This window comes from Nematostella vectensis, chromosome 11, assembly GCF_932526225.1.
Source record: "Nematostella vectensis chromosome 11, jaNemVect1.1, whole genome shotgun sequence".
NCBI lineage: Eukaryota > Metazoa > Cnidaria > Anthozoa > Actiniaria > Edwardsiidae > Nematostella > Nematostella vectensis.
The window spans coordinates 12629779-12646407 of NC_064044.1; the positions used below are offsets into that span (position 1 = coordinate 12629779).

Sequence of the window (16629 nt, forward strand, 5' to 3'; positions counted from 1 at the left end):
GTTTGTGTTCAATCCGATACATAAATATCCAGCTATTAACTGTACCATCGAGAATAAAGATGCCTCAATCATTCAAACCGTCGTCTGTTTCTCTTGAGAGCAAAATGCATTGAACTTCGCATGTAAAAACACTGCTCACTTCTCATTGGCTAGTAAAATAACTACTACGAAATGGCTTCTCGCCAACTAAAAATAGCGCATAAAAATCTTTTTAACCATAAAAAGAATTTGACTATAGGATTCAAGAATAATTCATCATCGATTCGTGAATTCCACGTTAAATTTCACTTGAAAAACGATTTCACTTGAGAAACGATATCGTTTTTTCGGGTTAAATTTACCGTGGAATTCCCTCATCGATGATGAATTTCTCTATAGTATTTTACGTTAAGACAACCCCTCAATGCCTTGGAAAACAATCGCGGATTTTCGGTCAATTGCGGTTCAAATTAAAATAAAGATGACGGAAATGTATAGAATGCTTACAAAATATAAAATCGAATGCATCTGACACAGCCAGTATTTGACAACGAGAAAGTCCTCCAAAGTAGTGGACGATGATATTGAGCCTCCTGCACGTGAAAGATAACGATTGTATAACAGTCCGTAACGGCAAAAGCGCCAATATCTTTAGAAGGACCTCATTGGGCAATTCAAGTAAACCTAAGGATAATTTGGAAAAAAAATCAGTATTTATACTTCTTTTATAATATATAGATTTTGGCCATTGGGGTACTCCCACCCTGGAATTCAGGTGAATTTAAATATCACCACTCTGAAGTTTTATTAAAATAAAATAATGACTTATCATGACTCCCGATATCACTAAGCTGCCAACAGACTAGTTAAGACGATCGTTTTTCAACCAAAAATCAACCAAATATCAATTTGATTAGCCAGGTGTTCACGTACTCAAGTGAAAGGGTGTTTTAAAATATCTTAGTCCATTTTATTTTACGCCAGGCGCAATGGGCAATGAATGGTTAGTTTCAAGTGACGTTCAATTATACGTATGGCCATGGGCTCCACTCCAGGCCTGGGGAGAGCAAGTTTCCCAACTCACCAGTTTGTTCAATCTCCATGAGTGGTGGGAGCCCTGGTAGCGAGGGCTCGGCGTCGACACTTCGGTCATTTTCAGGTATTCTTTGAAAAATGGCATACCGTCATTAGTGGAATGTATAATTATAATGCCATATCAACTCCAGCCATTCAATTCAGATTAGATAAATTTGAAGTTGCAAAGCGTGATTTAGCATTAATTTTCACATAACTATTGCTTAAAATCGCAATAGTGTGAATTGTGAGTTCGCTTAGCAATGTAAACGGTGTCGTGGTATTGCGAAATCAGGTTGAATTTCTGTTTTTGGCTTCTGAAATTGTTCAGCCTAGCCAATAATCGTAATAAAATCAGGACGCACTGGGTATCTGCTCACCAGAAATAAACAATAGCTTGGCATACTTAATAAAGGTAAGAACACAAAAGCAAAATTATTTTAAAGTCTTATTTTCTGATCTAGCTGCGATTGAGCTCGAAAAAACAAAGTCTGTGTTGTTTTTCTAGTAGCTACAGTCAAATAATCTATTCAGAATTAACAGGTTGCAAGTACCTATTGATTGGGAATAGCCCGGTTTTAGTAAATGCTTTAAGGAAAGTTTTAGCTTTACGTTTGCTTTTTGGCTACGGTTCGTTTGGGTTTTCTAAAATCTTCGCCATTTTGGAACTTTTATACAGTCTCTACAGATATTACAAATATTACTAGTTTTTAGCTTGGTACAAAACTATATCATCAATAAAAAAAATATACATCAGGTATACATCATACAAAATTTAATTCATGATTTTCATACTTTTTTGTCGCTACAAAAGACAAAATTGAACGCTGCATTGTTGTTCCAATGAAGCCACGAGTTCAGTCGAGCCGACAGGAGGAACAACTAGAACGTGCCGAAGGTCTGTGCGATATCGAGGCTATGGTGGCGGACGCTGGAAAATGTGACTGCGGGCCCTGTTTCTGCTGCTACGCTGGGATCGAGAAAGTACTACAGAACTAAAATATCCTATCTATCCATGGCATTGGCATATTGTATTTGGGCCCTGTAGCTGTAATTTTCAAGGATAAAAAAAATATCACCCCTGTCCCCCCCCCCCCCCCCCTGGCTACGCCCCTGGTTTGTGTGAGGGACTCATCTTCATTAGTTTTTATCAAATACGGTAATACAGTAAATACAAAGCAAAGGGACACTGGCCAAATATACAAGCTTCAGTGATATCGCTCTCATTTCATCATCATAATCCTATGGCCTCTTCCGAGAGGGCTCAAGATGACCCTGCAGTCTGTCATTGCACTTGGCTTGGCATGTCCATTACAAACTCACCATGATTGTGCATTGCGTAAAATTAAAGGTTTACTCACTCATTTCAAATTTAAGTTGCTCAGAAAACCTTAGATTGGCTGTACAGCATACATACCCCTTTTCTTTAGCATAGTCTTGTGCAAAATGTTCGTGATTGAGAATATCCACAAGTTTATTGATTCCAATATCACCAAGTGTTACTGATTACTAGAATAGTCTTAAATAGCTTTATTAGACAACATAGATGCCCAATGGGGTCATACGTAAACGGGCACGAGGCCTATGCAGGACGTACCCAAAATAAACAAATAGGAAAAAACGGATATAAAAACTAAATGGGGTGGCAGCCACAGTTCCGTGCGATTGACCATGTACAGTTGAAAACATTGGCAAGTAAGGTCTGATAATGATTCTTCAGGAAATATTTATAAGCACGAGAAATACGAGTAGGCCAGAGAACTTATTGAACTGAGTTAAGTTACATACTAGATCCTATGGTTTTACAATACGATTGTAATAAGATGCTTGAAAGTAGTTGTTCTGCAAAGAGCCGGTGATAAAGTTTAGAGTACGATTACGATTAACAAAAGTAACAAAAGGGTGGACATTCAGGTCGGTCATTTCGAAGTTACACTAGTTAGTTACACTGAAAAAAGATTAGGTCTTTCACCTCTCAGTCGTAGACCAAGGGTAGTAGATCGAGTTTTAGAAGTCGCTCTTTATAGCTCAAGCCCCCGATCTTGGATCTTAGAACTGAATTCAACGGGTGGCTAGCTTTTAACTCTTTCTAGGAGGACATTTTAAGTCTTACGCTGCCGGGGGACCAGACTTCAGTGGCGAAACATAGCTGCGACTTGACAAGGGACAGGTATAGAGTACGCCTGACCCTGTATCTGTAATTAGGACACATGTCCTCTTGAGCAGACCAAGCATTCTAACAGCCTTGGACACCACAAATAGAATGTGGGTGTCCTATGTGAGATTGCCCGATATTGTGCCCCGAGATCTTTTTAACTGTTGATGCGCTGAAGACCAAGCGGATAGTCCACCAGTTTTGGCGATTTCTTCCGTGATAGACTGTCAAGACTTAATTAACACTTGGTAGCGTTAAAGTTTATATTTGTTTCATCGCTCCACTTGTTAGACTTGTCAGGTCATCCTGAACAGCTTCACAGTCCTTTATCGAAGAGATTTTTCGGTATAGCTTTGTGTCGTCTGAGTATTTGGCGGTGTGCCTTTGTCTGTGGCGTCTGCAAGAAGAGGCCATGCCACCATAACAACCCTAGCTTCTGAGTTGCTGTCACATGTAATTTTGTTTTCTATACAAATTTCAAGTCACTGACGCCAGAATGCAGAAATACATTTGTGGAGAAAATATTTAAAATAGAAATGAAACATGGACAAGTTGCTTTATTTCGTTACTAGAATTTGTGTCTTTAGTAATTTTTGTCCAATGATCTTTGAAATTTTCAAATTTGTTTTGTGTTTTCGACGCGGGTACCCTGTGGTTTTTGGAATACAGAAATATTGGAAAAAGATATAAAACAGGGGCAATTTGCTTTGTTTTGATATCCAAACTGGGTATTTAATCAACATTGACCAATGGTCTTTCAAATGTACTGATTGAGACGTGTATTTTATTATTTTTCCGTTTTAGCAACTCGGGTACCCTGTGGTTTTGCTTCGAAATGGAAAAATCACAAATTCCAGGATGTTCCACCAAAGGGATTTTTGGGGACTTTTAGTATGTTAAATAGGTTGTATTATTTGTTCAAAATCCGTTGAGAGAAATTCTATTGCAATTAGTTCCACCTGAAACCACAGATTGACTGGACTAATAGGACAAAAACACCAGCTTCACGCAATATTTTTTTCCAATGGGTTTATGTGGATCGAAAAAGCTTTGAAATGCTATTTCTTTGATATTTGAGTTTAAAAAAATGATACAAAAAGGCTATGTTTCCTTTCGCTTCAGAAACACTTTAAATCCAAAAAGTGAACATTTTAAGTGCACCAGTCCCTTAAATTCAACTGAGGAGTTCCAAATACGAAATTTCAAAATCGCCCAAAATTGGTTTAAAGTTAGCCCCTGGTTCTCTTATCATGGTAAAAAAGTTTGAGTTACATACAATAAATTTTTTTTTGAGAAAAACTGAATTTACGATTTTGCCTATAAAATCGCCGATTTGGGGGCATTTTTCACCTTGCGTAAAAAATCGCAAAATATTCTTTAAATATATGCGGAATTAAAAATAGCGATACAGATCCTTAGAAAGGAGTTGATAAGGTATAAATCGAGTGGTTTCTTCACTTTTTCCGACAAAAAAAGGATATTTTATTGCTGTCTAAACATGTCAATAAAAAATGTAGACTTGAATAATAGTCTAAATTAGGGGCTTATAAAACCGATGGTACATGAATTTTCGCAGAAATTTTGCACTTTGAGCAAAGATTGGTGTTATTTCTTTCGATTCAGCAGATAAAAAATTGGGGGAATCAAATTCCCGAATTATAATGAAGCCGAACGCAACCCCATGTCAAGCTCAAATAACACGCGATTTTCTTGACAGCCGTCTTTATTAGATACACATATCTGTTTGTACGGGAGACAAATCACAGAAAATAAACTCTATCCTTGCTGTATACTAATTTTAGATGCGGTATAATAGTCTTGATTCATCCTTGGAAGTTACTGCAAGTCAATAAAGACATTACAATGAAAAATATTTGCTATTTTGTACAGACCTCAGTTCAGAACGCCTGCCGGAATGGCAAACTTTGAAGGATTTGTTTGGGTTTTAAAGTTTCTTTACGCTTCATTGAAGTAAAAGATATTCAAGCACATCAGTTCTTACCTTCTGTCAAGAGGTTTCTAGGGAAAAGGCCGATTTGTAAGATTAATTTCAATGTAAAGGTCAAGTACTTGAACACGAGTCTGGGTTCAGATGACAACAACTGATCAGCGGTCTGCCAGATGAAAATGCGTGACTTTCCACAGGTATCCTAATCCCCATAAAACCAGACAGTTTTGAGTCTTAGTCTTTCTTTATTAGAAAACCATATTTGATAAAAAGTCGATATCATGTCTTGTTTGTCTATTTTCAAAAACATCTGATGATTTGGTAAAGAACTTAGGCGTAAGAGTAAAAATTGTATATTTACGTTTATCTGCATATTAGTTGTGTGCGCATGAGCACTGCTTGATTACTGCTGAAATTTTATCAATAAGAGCGGGTCTCTGTAAAATGAATACCGGACCTTCACGGACCTACGCGGACCGGACCTCGGCGGACCGGTTTATTTATTTATTTATTTATTTATTATTAAATACACAAACATATACATAAAATAAAAAATTGTCGCCAAAGAAAAAAAGCTTGCTGACATTTTGCGTGGGAGTCCCTAGGGCAAGTGTGCCGTTGTTGCGGGGCGCCGGTGGGACAGAGTTTCTTTTTCATTACGGACTTTGCGCAAAATTACCGACTTGCTCCAGGTGACTGAAGTAGTTTGAAAAATCGGTAGCTGGAAAATCGGCAACTACGTGAGAATAGTGACTTTAAATGGGCTGCTTCGCTACTTTGTAGCAAGAGAAAACAAATATCACTCTGTCCAAACACTGAGCTGTCAGTTAACTCAATGGAAACTGTTGATTGCCTTTAGAACAGTGAACCTCTATTGGCTACTTCCCTGCATTGTATTAAGAAAAAAACAAAAGCCGCTCTGCACAAACACAATCGTAGATTGCCGTGAGAACAGTAACTTGTTATTGGCTACTTTGCTTGATATAACGAGACCAACAACTGTGTAATGCCAACAAGATTGCCTGGAAAAGGGTTACAAAATCAGTTGGAGCTTGCGACAGATTGAATGAACATGTCTATGATTCCGATACAGACGACGATCTACTCCCCGTGTTTGAGGGGTAAAATAATACTTTCGCTAAACGAAAGATATAATGCTAATTGACATTGTTTCAATGCGAGGGATGTTTTAGCCTGTGAGCAAGTCTGTACTTTTGCGCAAAGTCTGTGATGAAAAAGAAAACTCCGTCCCCCCCCCCCCCCCCCCCCCACACACACACCACACACACACACACACAACGATAAAGAAGTCCCGTACCCAGGGGGGAGGGGGGATGCTGGGGTTGCGAACGCATCCCCCCACAACGGCCGAAGGTCGGTTCCCAATGGAAGTGCTATTTGTAGACAAAACTATAAAGCATAAGCTAGATAACCCTGGTACGCAGCCAAATCCGGCAAGTAAAAGTCCCGTGAAGATACTGCAAAGGCATAAAAAATCCCTCTTTGTTCTTTCGGGGATAGTCAGATTTTTATTAGAGAACTCATTTTACTCGTCGTCGCTTTACCCGTCCCCACTCAGAACAGCCGAATTCCGAGCTACGAACAAGCAACCATCGCCTGGGCTACCTGTGATTACATTTGCGTTTCAAGAGTCACCTACGCGCGCTTAACAAATACTCCGGTCGTTAAATCATGATTCACTTGCCAGCTCTAGCAAGAAGAAGTTCAAACTCAGTTTGAAGAGACTTGTCTGATATGTTAAGCAGCTTCTTGTGTCCACGAATATCCTTGTTACAGTCTTTCAGAAGAACGCACTTTGAATTGCAATCGACACTAGGGCCACAAGGACCACAAACGCAAACAGCGTAATCACAGGTAGTCATGATCAAGAAAAATATCAAGCATCATCGGATTTACAATTCTAGCTTGCCTGATTTTATAAGAAGCAGATTAATGTGATCTCTTTGTGTTGCCCTAAAGCCTTTTGTGGCTAACGGAGGTGTTACTGTACGGGATGCCGCTTTGAGGGAGTGTGACAATTCTTCCATCTTATGCCCTTATGTCAACGAAGCATGTTTGCTTGTGGTATTTGTGTTTTATTCTTCGATTGGTGTTTCCTATCTAGAATTACGCTTTCACAACAGGCGAGCCTGCTGAGAAGAGATATCTCCTACTTTCGGGTGATGTCCTGCTGCAAGAGACCATGATACATCATGGTCTCTTGCCTGCTGTGAGTGACATGATAATGTCAAGTATCGCATACGCATATACATATCCCATATTAATTTTTAAAATAATTTTGGCATCATTAATATGTTTTTTTTTTAGAATGAAGAACATAAAATGAGAAACAATCTAAAATAAAAACTGCAAGCCGACTAGTTGAACTATTCTTTATATCGGGTTTCCTTTGGAAATTCACGCATGCTCATCTGGTAGACCGCTGATCAGTTGTCATCTGAAACCGGACTCGTGTTCAAGTACTTGACCTTTCATTGAAATTAATCTTACAAATCGGCTTTTCTCCCAGAAACCTCTTGGCAGAAGGTAAGAACTGATGTGCTTGAATATCTTTTACTTCAATGAAGCGTAAAGAAACTTTAAAACCCAAACAAACCTTTAAAGTTTGCCATTCCGGCAGGCGTTCTTAACTGAAATATGTACAAAATAGCAAATATTTTTCATTGTAATGTCTTTATTGAATTCCAGTGACTTCCAAGGATGAACCAAAACAATTATACAGCATCTGAGATTAGTATATACAGCAAGGGTAGAGTTTATTTTTTGTGATTTGTCTCCTGTACAAACAGGTATGTGTAACTAATAAAGACGGCTGTCAAGAAAATCGCGTGTTATTTGAGCTTGACATGGGGTTGCGTTCGGCTTCATTATGATTCGGGAATTTGATTCCCCCAATTTTTTATTTGCTGAATCGAAAGAAATAACACCAATCTTTGCTCAAAATGCAAAATTTCTGCGAAAATCCATGTACCATCGGTTTTATAAGCCCCTAATTTAGACTATTATTCAAGTCGACATTTTTTATTGACATGTTTAGACAGCAATAAAATATCCTTTTTTTGTCGGAAAAAGTGAAGAAACCACTCGTTTTATACCTTATCAACTCCTTTCTAAGGATCTGTATCGCTATTTTTAATTCCGCATATATCTAAAGAATATTTTGCGATTTTTTACGCAAGGTGAAAAATGCCCCCAAATCGGCGATTTGATAGGCAAAATCGTAAATTCGGAATTTCTCGAAAAATATTTATTGTATGTAACTCAAACTTTTTAACCATGATAAGAGAACCAGGGGCTAACTTTAAACCACTTTTGAGCGATTTTGAAATTTCTTATTTGGAACTCCTCAGTTGAATCTAAGGGACTGGTGCACTTAAAAACTAGACCCTGCGCGCAGGGTTGACTGGGATACCTGAGATCTGCAACTTGTTTGTGTGACTTTTACTGCCTACTTTGTATATAATACAAAAATATATATAATCTTGTTTTTTATTGTAAATGCCATATCACAACACTGATTGGGGCAAGAAAGGTAAGAGCATCATCTCTTCAGGTGTGGGGTGGACTCGAGGTGTGCTCCATGAAAGTAGACAGGGCTGATTGTCCTATCTTCAAATAGTATCCCCACATCAGAGTTAGCACCGAAATAAGATTAAGGAAAGCTGAGAATGTGTTTTCAAATTGTTATTTCTTAAACATTTCTTTGGTTCACTGCCCTCAATGTGCTATCACTTAGGGGTAAATTTATTTTAACACCCAAAGTAATTCCTATTGTATTAACAATATAATTTTATTGAAATGTATTATTTTATTTATGTAAGTTACAAGTAAACAACAAAATTTATTTATTTTGAAGTCAAATGAGAGGGCTATAGAATATCTAGACTTGATTGAAATTTATAGAGCATAAACATATTTTCAAGATCAACAACACTACAAAAATATTACAAATCTCTAGATTTTATTGAAAATGTTTCATAAAAATAAAATGACATTCAATGAGGGATAAAAGTATTTCAGGGAAATAATAAAACGTAAGCTTATCTAAGGGCCCATCCGCACTTGTACAAAACTTGTTTATTTAGACACAAATTCTGTCATCAACTGTAAGAAACAAGTGCGGATGCGTTTGTTCGGCTGAGACAAAATTTGTTCGGCCAGGCCAAACTACAAAGACGCCGCTGGGGAGGTTTGGAGCCCTACAAAACTAGGCCAAACGTCAAAATCATGTCGAACATGACAGCTTTGTCAATTATCACCCTACTTGATAACCCAACGTGATCGAATTGCGCGGGGATACGCGTTTCATTCTCATCTGGCGATAAAAATAATTCTCGGGAATTATTCTTTGGCGGTAATGAATTTCAAACCATGACTGCAATGGCCGAGGCAAAACCCAGTATGGTCGAAATAAACGTTGTCTTCGCCGATTTATGCGTTGTAAAATGACGTTCTGGTGAATTACGTTAAATTGCCAATAGCAAAGAAGAAGTAGAAGTTGTTGCTGATGTCGATAATATGAATAAATTGCCAGAAACGACACGAGTAGAGCGATGTAATTCATTGGAAGCATGGCGAATTGTAAAGGTAAACAAACCACACGTGCAATTTAATTCGCGCCAGAAATACGAGAATGCATTTTGATTGACGTCGGCGGTTTGTAATTAATTTGTTTGGCCCGATAAGTGCGGATGTACTTTAGCTAATAACTTTTGGCCGAGACAAAATTTGTTATCATTTTTGTTCGGGCCAGACAAACTTTGTTCGACAAGTGCGGATAGGCCCTAAAGGAAGCACCAAAGTACCAAAATAATTTTCATAGAGTTAAGTACATATTTTACACTTACATGACTTACAACACCTATGCTGTACTTTATTAAAATCGACATGGTTAAAATGATGACATTCAATGAGAGAGATCAAGATATTTTATAGTAAGAAAATAAAATTCATCTTAGGGTAGCCGGTCAAGTGTCCAATGTAAAGCAGATTCATCGACAAAGCGATTTGTGGGAGACGATTTCCATCAATTGTTTCAAACTACTTCCACTTCAAAATAGATTAAGTAATCAAGGTAAAAACCTCGAGTCCATTCATGAGTGTCCAGAGCACATTTAATTACGTCTTGAAGTAAGCTGTATGAGTCTAAAGCAGTCAGCAAATATAAGTAAGTTCTTATTTTGAGCCGCGTGTCTCGCACTTGGGTCGCAAATGTAAACACGAGTAAATTCAGCTAAATCAATCCAAGCTGAGATGATTTTCCAAAATAACTTGGTAGAAATTGAGGCATTGGTAAAATATGCAGTTATTAAATCGCGAATCGGGCCTTCAATTGCACAAATAACATGGATCTGAGAGCAGGAATCTCAAATTCAAGATGGCGGCCATGACACAGTTTTAAATTATGCGAAAGGTTCTGGTAACAAGGCGTTGCGATGACAAAGGACAGTAGGCTAGATACTTCGATACTTCGATATTGCAATTATAATCAGAACACTGCAAAGCTAGCAGTCTCCTGTAAAATTGCTCATCTCTAAGCCTCAGTCGGTTGGAATAAAACTATTTAACTATAAAATTTTTTATTCTCGCACTGTGATAAAAATGCTCGTATTTTAGAGCGCTCACAGCTTGGTATAGCATTGTTTTATTAATACGAACATTTTGGTGGATAAGTCTAGGAATGATATTCAATTTAGTTTGATAACTGATTGTTTTTGAGCCCGGGGCTGGGAGGAGTTTTCCCATTCATAGCGGAGCCTCGTGTTGAAGCCTGCAGAGCTATTAACAAATACGTATTCGATTAATTTCAAGCTTTTTCTTTGAACTCCTCTCCTTCCCTCTCAACCCCTAGCTGTTCCATAATGGCATCGTTTTTCAGGGTCTTCAAAACATATTTGCATTTTTTCACGAATTTTTTAATAGCTTCGCGTTCAAAGAAAGCTTCCAGGTCATTTCTGAGTTGAAATGTGATTTCAGTGTTTTTTTCCTTTTCTTCTTCCTTCATACTGCTAAAAAATCCTTCCATTTTCTTTGCATTTTCAGGGTTTTCCTGTGTTTCTTCTAACTTGTATTTGAGCGAGTGTAAGGAATACACAATATCTATTGCCTCATTTCTATGTATCACTGCAATTCTTCCAAACACCATCGCTCCATCTTTGGAAATAAAATTCTTTTTATCAACTGCAGAGCTATTAACAAATACGTATCCGATTAATTTCAAGCTTTTTCTTTGAACTCCTCTCCTTCCCTCTCAACCCCTAGCTGTTCCATAATGGCATCGTTTTTCAGGGTCTTCAAAACATATTTGCATTTTTTCACGAATTTTTTAATAGCTTCGCGTTCAAAGAAAGCTTCCAGGTCATTTCTGAGTTGAAATGTGATTTCAGTGTTTTTTTCCTTTTCTTCTTCCTTCATACTGCTAAAAAATCCTCCCATTTTCTTTGCATTTTCAGGGTTTTCCTGTGTTTCTTTTAACTTGTATTTGAGCGAGTGTAAGGAATACACAATATCTATTGCCTCATTTCTATGTATCACTGCAATTCTTCCAAACACCATCACTCCATCTTTGGTAATAAAATTCTTTTTATCAACTGCAGTCAAACTTCCGTCTTTGAGGACTTTTGAACGCTTGATACGTTCCCTCACACTATACGGCATGTTGGTTAGCATTGCGATTTCATCTATGGCATCGTCATATTCTTCTAACGGAAGACCCTGCATAAGGTCGCAAAAGTTGTTTTCTTCGTACTCCGAAAATTTGAGTGTGTTAAGGAAGACTTCCGCACGACTCGTGCCCACTTGTTTGAGATCTCTGGCTTCAGGCTCGTAGTTTACTGCTTCTCTCATTGCAAGTTCGCCGTGGTCGATAATAGCTGGTCTCTTAAGACTCTGCAGAGGTTTCAAAAGACTGACTAGGAGTTGTATCGTAGCATTTGAACACTTTGCGATATCCAGACTTAGGTAACTCGAAGCAGCATCCGTGAGTTTGCTCAAAACACTGCTTCTCTCTTGATAACAGAACACGGCAAGCACTGTAGCAACCAATGCAACACCAATGATTGCCAAGTAGCATCGTATTTTCAAATGAAGTAATTTTAAATGAAATGAATGCATGTTGTCTAGCAAAGAAAATAGCCAGGCCTTTAGATTCGATACTTTGTGGTCTTTATGCGCCAGTTCCTGTTCTTACCTATGCTTGCTATTTCTACGAAGTCGATAAGTAGTAGAATAACATCGTCCGAGTATGCGCGGAGCTCATATGATTTTATCCTGTTAACCCGTGACCTCACAAGTTTCCCTTTCCCTTTGTGTGATTCAAAACGAAGACATGTTATGACTAAGGGATAACTTGGCTTTTGCTATGCCACACTAGCAAGTAATTTATGGAATGATCTTTTCACTCTCTTTGAACTAACAGAGATTATGAGACAAAAAGATGACAGACATTTTGCAGACCTGCTAAATCGTGTACGAGAGGGCAAGCATTCCGAGAATGACATAGACTGTTTAAAGCGAAGGCTTATAAAGCAAAGGCCACAGGATAATACATACCACACATTTGTACACAACTAATGCATCTGTAAATGTACACAACAATATGATGTATACTCAACCTGAAAGTGAACTTCGTGTTTTCGGGGTTTTCGTGCCGGGAAAACTATCAACTTCATTACTCCCACGGATTCTGTTTACTCTGTTTTCCTATCGACAGAAGGCAGGGTCCATGGAAGCTAGTAATTAAGACTGTGCCATTTGCCATATCAAATTATGCCTGTGTATTGTCCATGCATCTTAAGAAAAACAAATTATCTGCTTAAAATTACCGATATGTGCCTCGAGAATCGCAAAAATTGTCTCGAATTATGACTGCACCGAATCAAGCGACAGCAACTTTCTGTTAAGAGCAACCAATAAAAATGTTGTTGCTACATACAAATGAAAATAACCATGATAATTGGTTGGATTGTCTGCATATGGATTAACCACGAAAAAAATTCCAGTGCTAATAAAAAAAATGAAAAGTCCATCTAAAGTATTTTAGCAAGCTTATTTTTGTTGTTTTGGGTAGAATGGGCGACATAATTTTGTCGAGTGTGCGTTTTTTCTTTTTGCAATAAGAAACCAAATCATCTGCCGACTTAAACAGTCTTTGAAAACTATATTGTTCGTAGAATAAAGGGGAGAAGATTGGTTTGAAGAAAATTGACTTGTTCCAAAATAAACGCTCACGTTTTGGCAATGAGAGAGGCTATAAAATGTGCTTTCATCAGCAAGTTTCTCATAACTGAGCGAGCCCTCGCTTCCGCAGTGAACTACTGTTCTTACCATGAAGCAACTCTTTGAACCTTGAAGCGAGATTCCTGACTTCAGTAAGGCAAAGTGTCGTGGTGGTAAGTAAAGTATTGGTTTTATACATAGACCACAACGTGAAAAGGGGGGGAAACTGTCAATAGCCATGCAATGCTTATGGGGCTTTTACCTTTGAACATATGGGAAATTACCAAAACTCAAAAAAAACACTTTTCAAGGCAAACTTTTTGATTGAAATACGACGTCAACTGGTTTAGATGCTACATTCAATTTCAGCTTTTTTAAAACTGTATCTGAGTTTCCACAGCCAAGATGTGTTTAAGGAGTTTGGAGAAACATTTCCCCAGTAACTAAAACTAAATTTTCTTTGCTCCGTCTTTTGTAAGTATATTATTATGTCAATAAATGCAATTCTTGTAGCCTTGGTCATTTATTTTATATTGCGTAGTCATAGTATCATGTGGAAGTCCTTTTTGGCGGCCACGGAGTGTTCGCGCGCACTCTTATGTACGCGCCTGCTATCCTGACTTTTCTTTAATCATTCTTTGATCACAGATAACAATGAGCGGTAAAAAGAGCTTCAGCAATGTATCTAATGTCCATGGTAACCAAAGCACTGCACAAGAGAGAATGTTTGTCTTCCTACGCATGGATCGTGACATGATGACCTCTCTGACAACTCTAACATACACAGTCGCCTTCTTCTCACTAGTGAGTAACGCACTGGTCATATACTTCAAGAAAACGGAAAGAGGACCGCGAGTACAGAGAGCGCTGGACCGCTCACACACCTGTTACTTCATACAAAGCCTCGCCTGGTCTGATCTACTCGCCAGTTTTATCACAGCACCTCTGTTCAACAGCATTGTTATGATTGATTTATTCAGCAACAACCTTCAGTGCTTGATAGCTAGAACAACTACCTTCTTTCTCCCAGTTATAACCGTCTTTAATCTTCTAGTGATAGCTATAGAGAGATATCTCGGCATATTTTACCCTTTGTACTTGCCTAGCCGTAAAGCTGTGAGGTGGTCAATCATTTTAGCGTGGGTTATTGGGTTTTTAGTAGCTTTTATCCCAGGGGTAACCTATACTCTTTTGCGCGCTGATATAGGCGATAAATATTATACCCACTTTTGCGTGTACAACAAAACTATTTCATACCATAAATATCTCTTCTGGATATTTTCTCTGTGCTCTTATATTTTACCGAGCATCGTATTTTTCGTGATCACATATCGGATTTCAAGATTCCTCTCGAAGAGAGCTCGTGGCGCAAATGGCGTCTCGACTACGAATAAGTCTGACGCATGGCGTTTTAAGAGCTCTCGCATGTTTTTGTCCGTTATCATGTTTTTCATCGTTCCTTACTTGTCATGGTACCTGTATACATTAACTATGACTACATTTAAACCGAATATTGATAGCCAAATAGATGTAGTATTGCGTTATATGTTTACACAGGTTATCCTTGCTAACGGAATTGTCAACCCAATCTTGTATTTCTACCACACAAGAGAGTTCCGTGTCAGGCTAAAAAAAATGTTGACGTTCATCAAAGACCGCGTAGCACCTTCTACATAATCAAGCGCATACCCAGGTGCTAACTAATTGGCCATGTGTGATTCCAGAAAAGCAATTCTTTGCTTTTATCTTACCCCGGGGACCAGAGGCTCCAAGCATCACTACCAAGAGCTGCGAGGCTTTTATATAACAGGCACCGCGCAGGGGGAGGGGCTGGGTGGAGGGGCTCGTTTTTCAATATTATAATTAAGGGCGGGAACTTTCCCAAACTCAGGAAAAGACGGACCAAAATTAAAGGGAACAGGGGGGGGGGGGGGGGATTACGGCCTCGAACCTCCCTATTTTCAGCCCCTGACAGTTTTACTTTGTATATGGTGTATAATAGTGTACTGTGTATGTTTTATCTCGTATAAGATGTATAGCGGATAGCTAGAACGTTTGAGCCGCTTATTTTAGTTTAATATATCGTAGAAAATTTTTAATAATGTAGAGCGGACGCTATAGAAATGTGATAAAAATGTAACGAAATAATATTTATACGTTCTCTATACTATGTACTTAATCTCTACATTCATGCCCTTTCACTGATGTAAATAAAACAACGCAAAACCGTAAAACGTGACAAATATATTAATCATTAGTTCTCTATATTTTATATATATCTTAATAAATCTCCTGATGAGTGGGCAACCACGAAACAGGCCTTGTAGAGATGAAACGGTAGCTCGCGTGTTTTTTTCCCTACAAACCAAGATATATCCCGCTCTACACCTGTGTATTGAGCACTGTTCTATGAACGCCTGCACTCACGCATTATCTTAAATTCTATATTTTTTTTCTCTCTCGTATGTGATGATGTAAATAAAAGATGTAAAACTATAGTTATTAATTTTGTCGTTTTTCGGATAACCATTCATGTTTATTCCCCCCTCTTTGATCCATTTTCTTAAACCCATGAAGAACAGCCACAAATGAACTATTCCCTTCTTTAGATAAAATAATACCCCCAGCTTATTGGAACTGCTGGAACATCAGTAGTAGTCCATAAGATCAGATCGGGGAACGCTCAAAATACTTGCCCCAGTTAGAAACCTCCTGGTTGCCGTAACCCTCCAAAAAGGCGATCGAATAAGGTGCGGCCTCCCCCCTCCCCTTCTAAAAAATAAAATTCCACCTCACCCCCACCCCCTCAGCAGAGATTCAGCACAACCATAACAACAATGAAAAAAAAAAAACCTTCCCATATCAGATAATGAATGTATTGTTTATGATACGAGAATTTTGTTCAAATTTAAACACCTAAGCCACCTGCTAGAAATCATCAAAACCGAGAGTGCTAAAATCAAATCTAGGATTCTTAAAGGTGTTTTCAACTGTTCAATGTTTTGAAAATGTACCGCCAGTCCCTTTTTTAACGCGGGCTCCCTGTGGTTGCTCATACAAGACGAGTTTTATTAAGAATTGCTATATTTAGTTTTCGAGCCTCCCGATACTCCTATTTGAATGGATTTTCGATATGTTGTAATAAACCTTGGAGTATATTTAACGAAGAGACCATGATGGTCTCTTGTTTCAATTAAAAATATTTTTGGAGCAATAATTTTAGGAGTTGAACCTT

General features: G+C 38.2%; 2 protein-coding genes and 3 long non-coding RNA genes across 5 annotated transcripts; 3 read left to right on the forward strand and 2 right to left on the reverse strand.

Annotated features, from left to right (window-relative positions):
* The first annotated feature begins 872 nt into the window (after positions 1-872).
* On the forward strand, positions 873-2111 carry LOC116619471. The gene is made up of 2 exons (XR_004296702.2): positions 873-1138; positions 1868-2111. It is a non-coding gene; the product is annotated as an uncharacterized LOC116619471 (long non-coding RNA).
* A 2248-nt stretch (positions 2112-4359) lies between these two features.
* Positions 4360-5387, reverse strand: LOC125573882. The gene is made up of 2 exons (XR_007314245.1): positions 5211-5387; positions 4360-5047 (listed from the first exon to the last, which is right to left on the reverse strand). It is a non-coding gene; the product is annotated as an uncharacterized LOC125573882 (long non-coding RNA).
* A 2217-nt stretch (positions 5388-7604) lies between these two features.
* On the forward strand, positions 7605-8001 carry LOC125573883. Its single transcript, XR_007314247.1, has 2 exons — positions 7605-7703; positions 7866-8001. It is a non-coding gene; the product is annotated as an uncharacterized LOC125573883 (long non-coding RNA).
* Positions 8002-10025: 2024 nt separating this feature from the next.
* Positions 10026-12592, reverse strand: LOC116619493. Its single transcript, XM_048734697.1, has 2 exons — positions 11358-12592; positions 10026-10947 (listed from the first exon to the last, which is right to left on the reverse strand). The coding sequence occupies exon 1, from the start codon at positions 12288-12290 to the stop codon at positions 11394-11396; it is 897 nt and encodes a 298-aa protein (XP_048590654.1). The 5' UTR covers positions 12291-12592; the 3' UTR covers positions 10026-10947; positions 11358-11393.
* Positions 12593-12910: 318 nt separating this feature from the next.
* LOC125573879 (adenosine receptor A2b-like) lies at positions 12911-15892 on the forward strand. The gene is made up of 2 exons (XM_048734693.1): positions 12911-13567; positions 14043-15892. Exon 2 carries the CDS (start codon positions 14049-14051, stop codon positions 15069-15071), a length of 1023 nt encoding a protein of 340 aa, XP_048590650.1. The 5' UTR covers positions 12911-13567; positions 14043-14048; the 3' UTR covers positions 15072-15892.
* Positions 15893-16629: the final 737 nt, after the last annotated feature.

Coding starts and splice junctions, on each gene's coding strand:
- LOC116619493 (XM_048734697.1), bottom strand. CDS start 12,290: ATGCATTCATTTCATTTAAAATTACTTCATTTGAAAATACGATGCTAC.
- LOC125573879 (XM_048734693.1), top strand. CDS start 14,049: ATGAGCGGTAAAAAGAGCTTCAGCAATGTATCTAATGTCCATGGTAAC.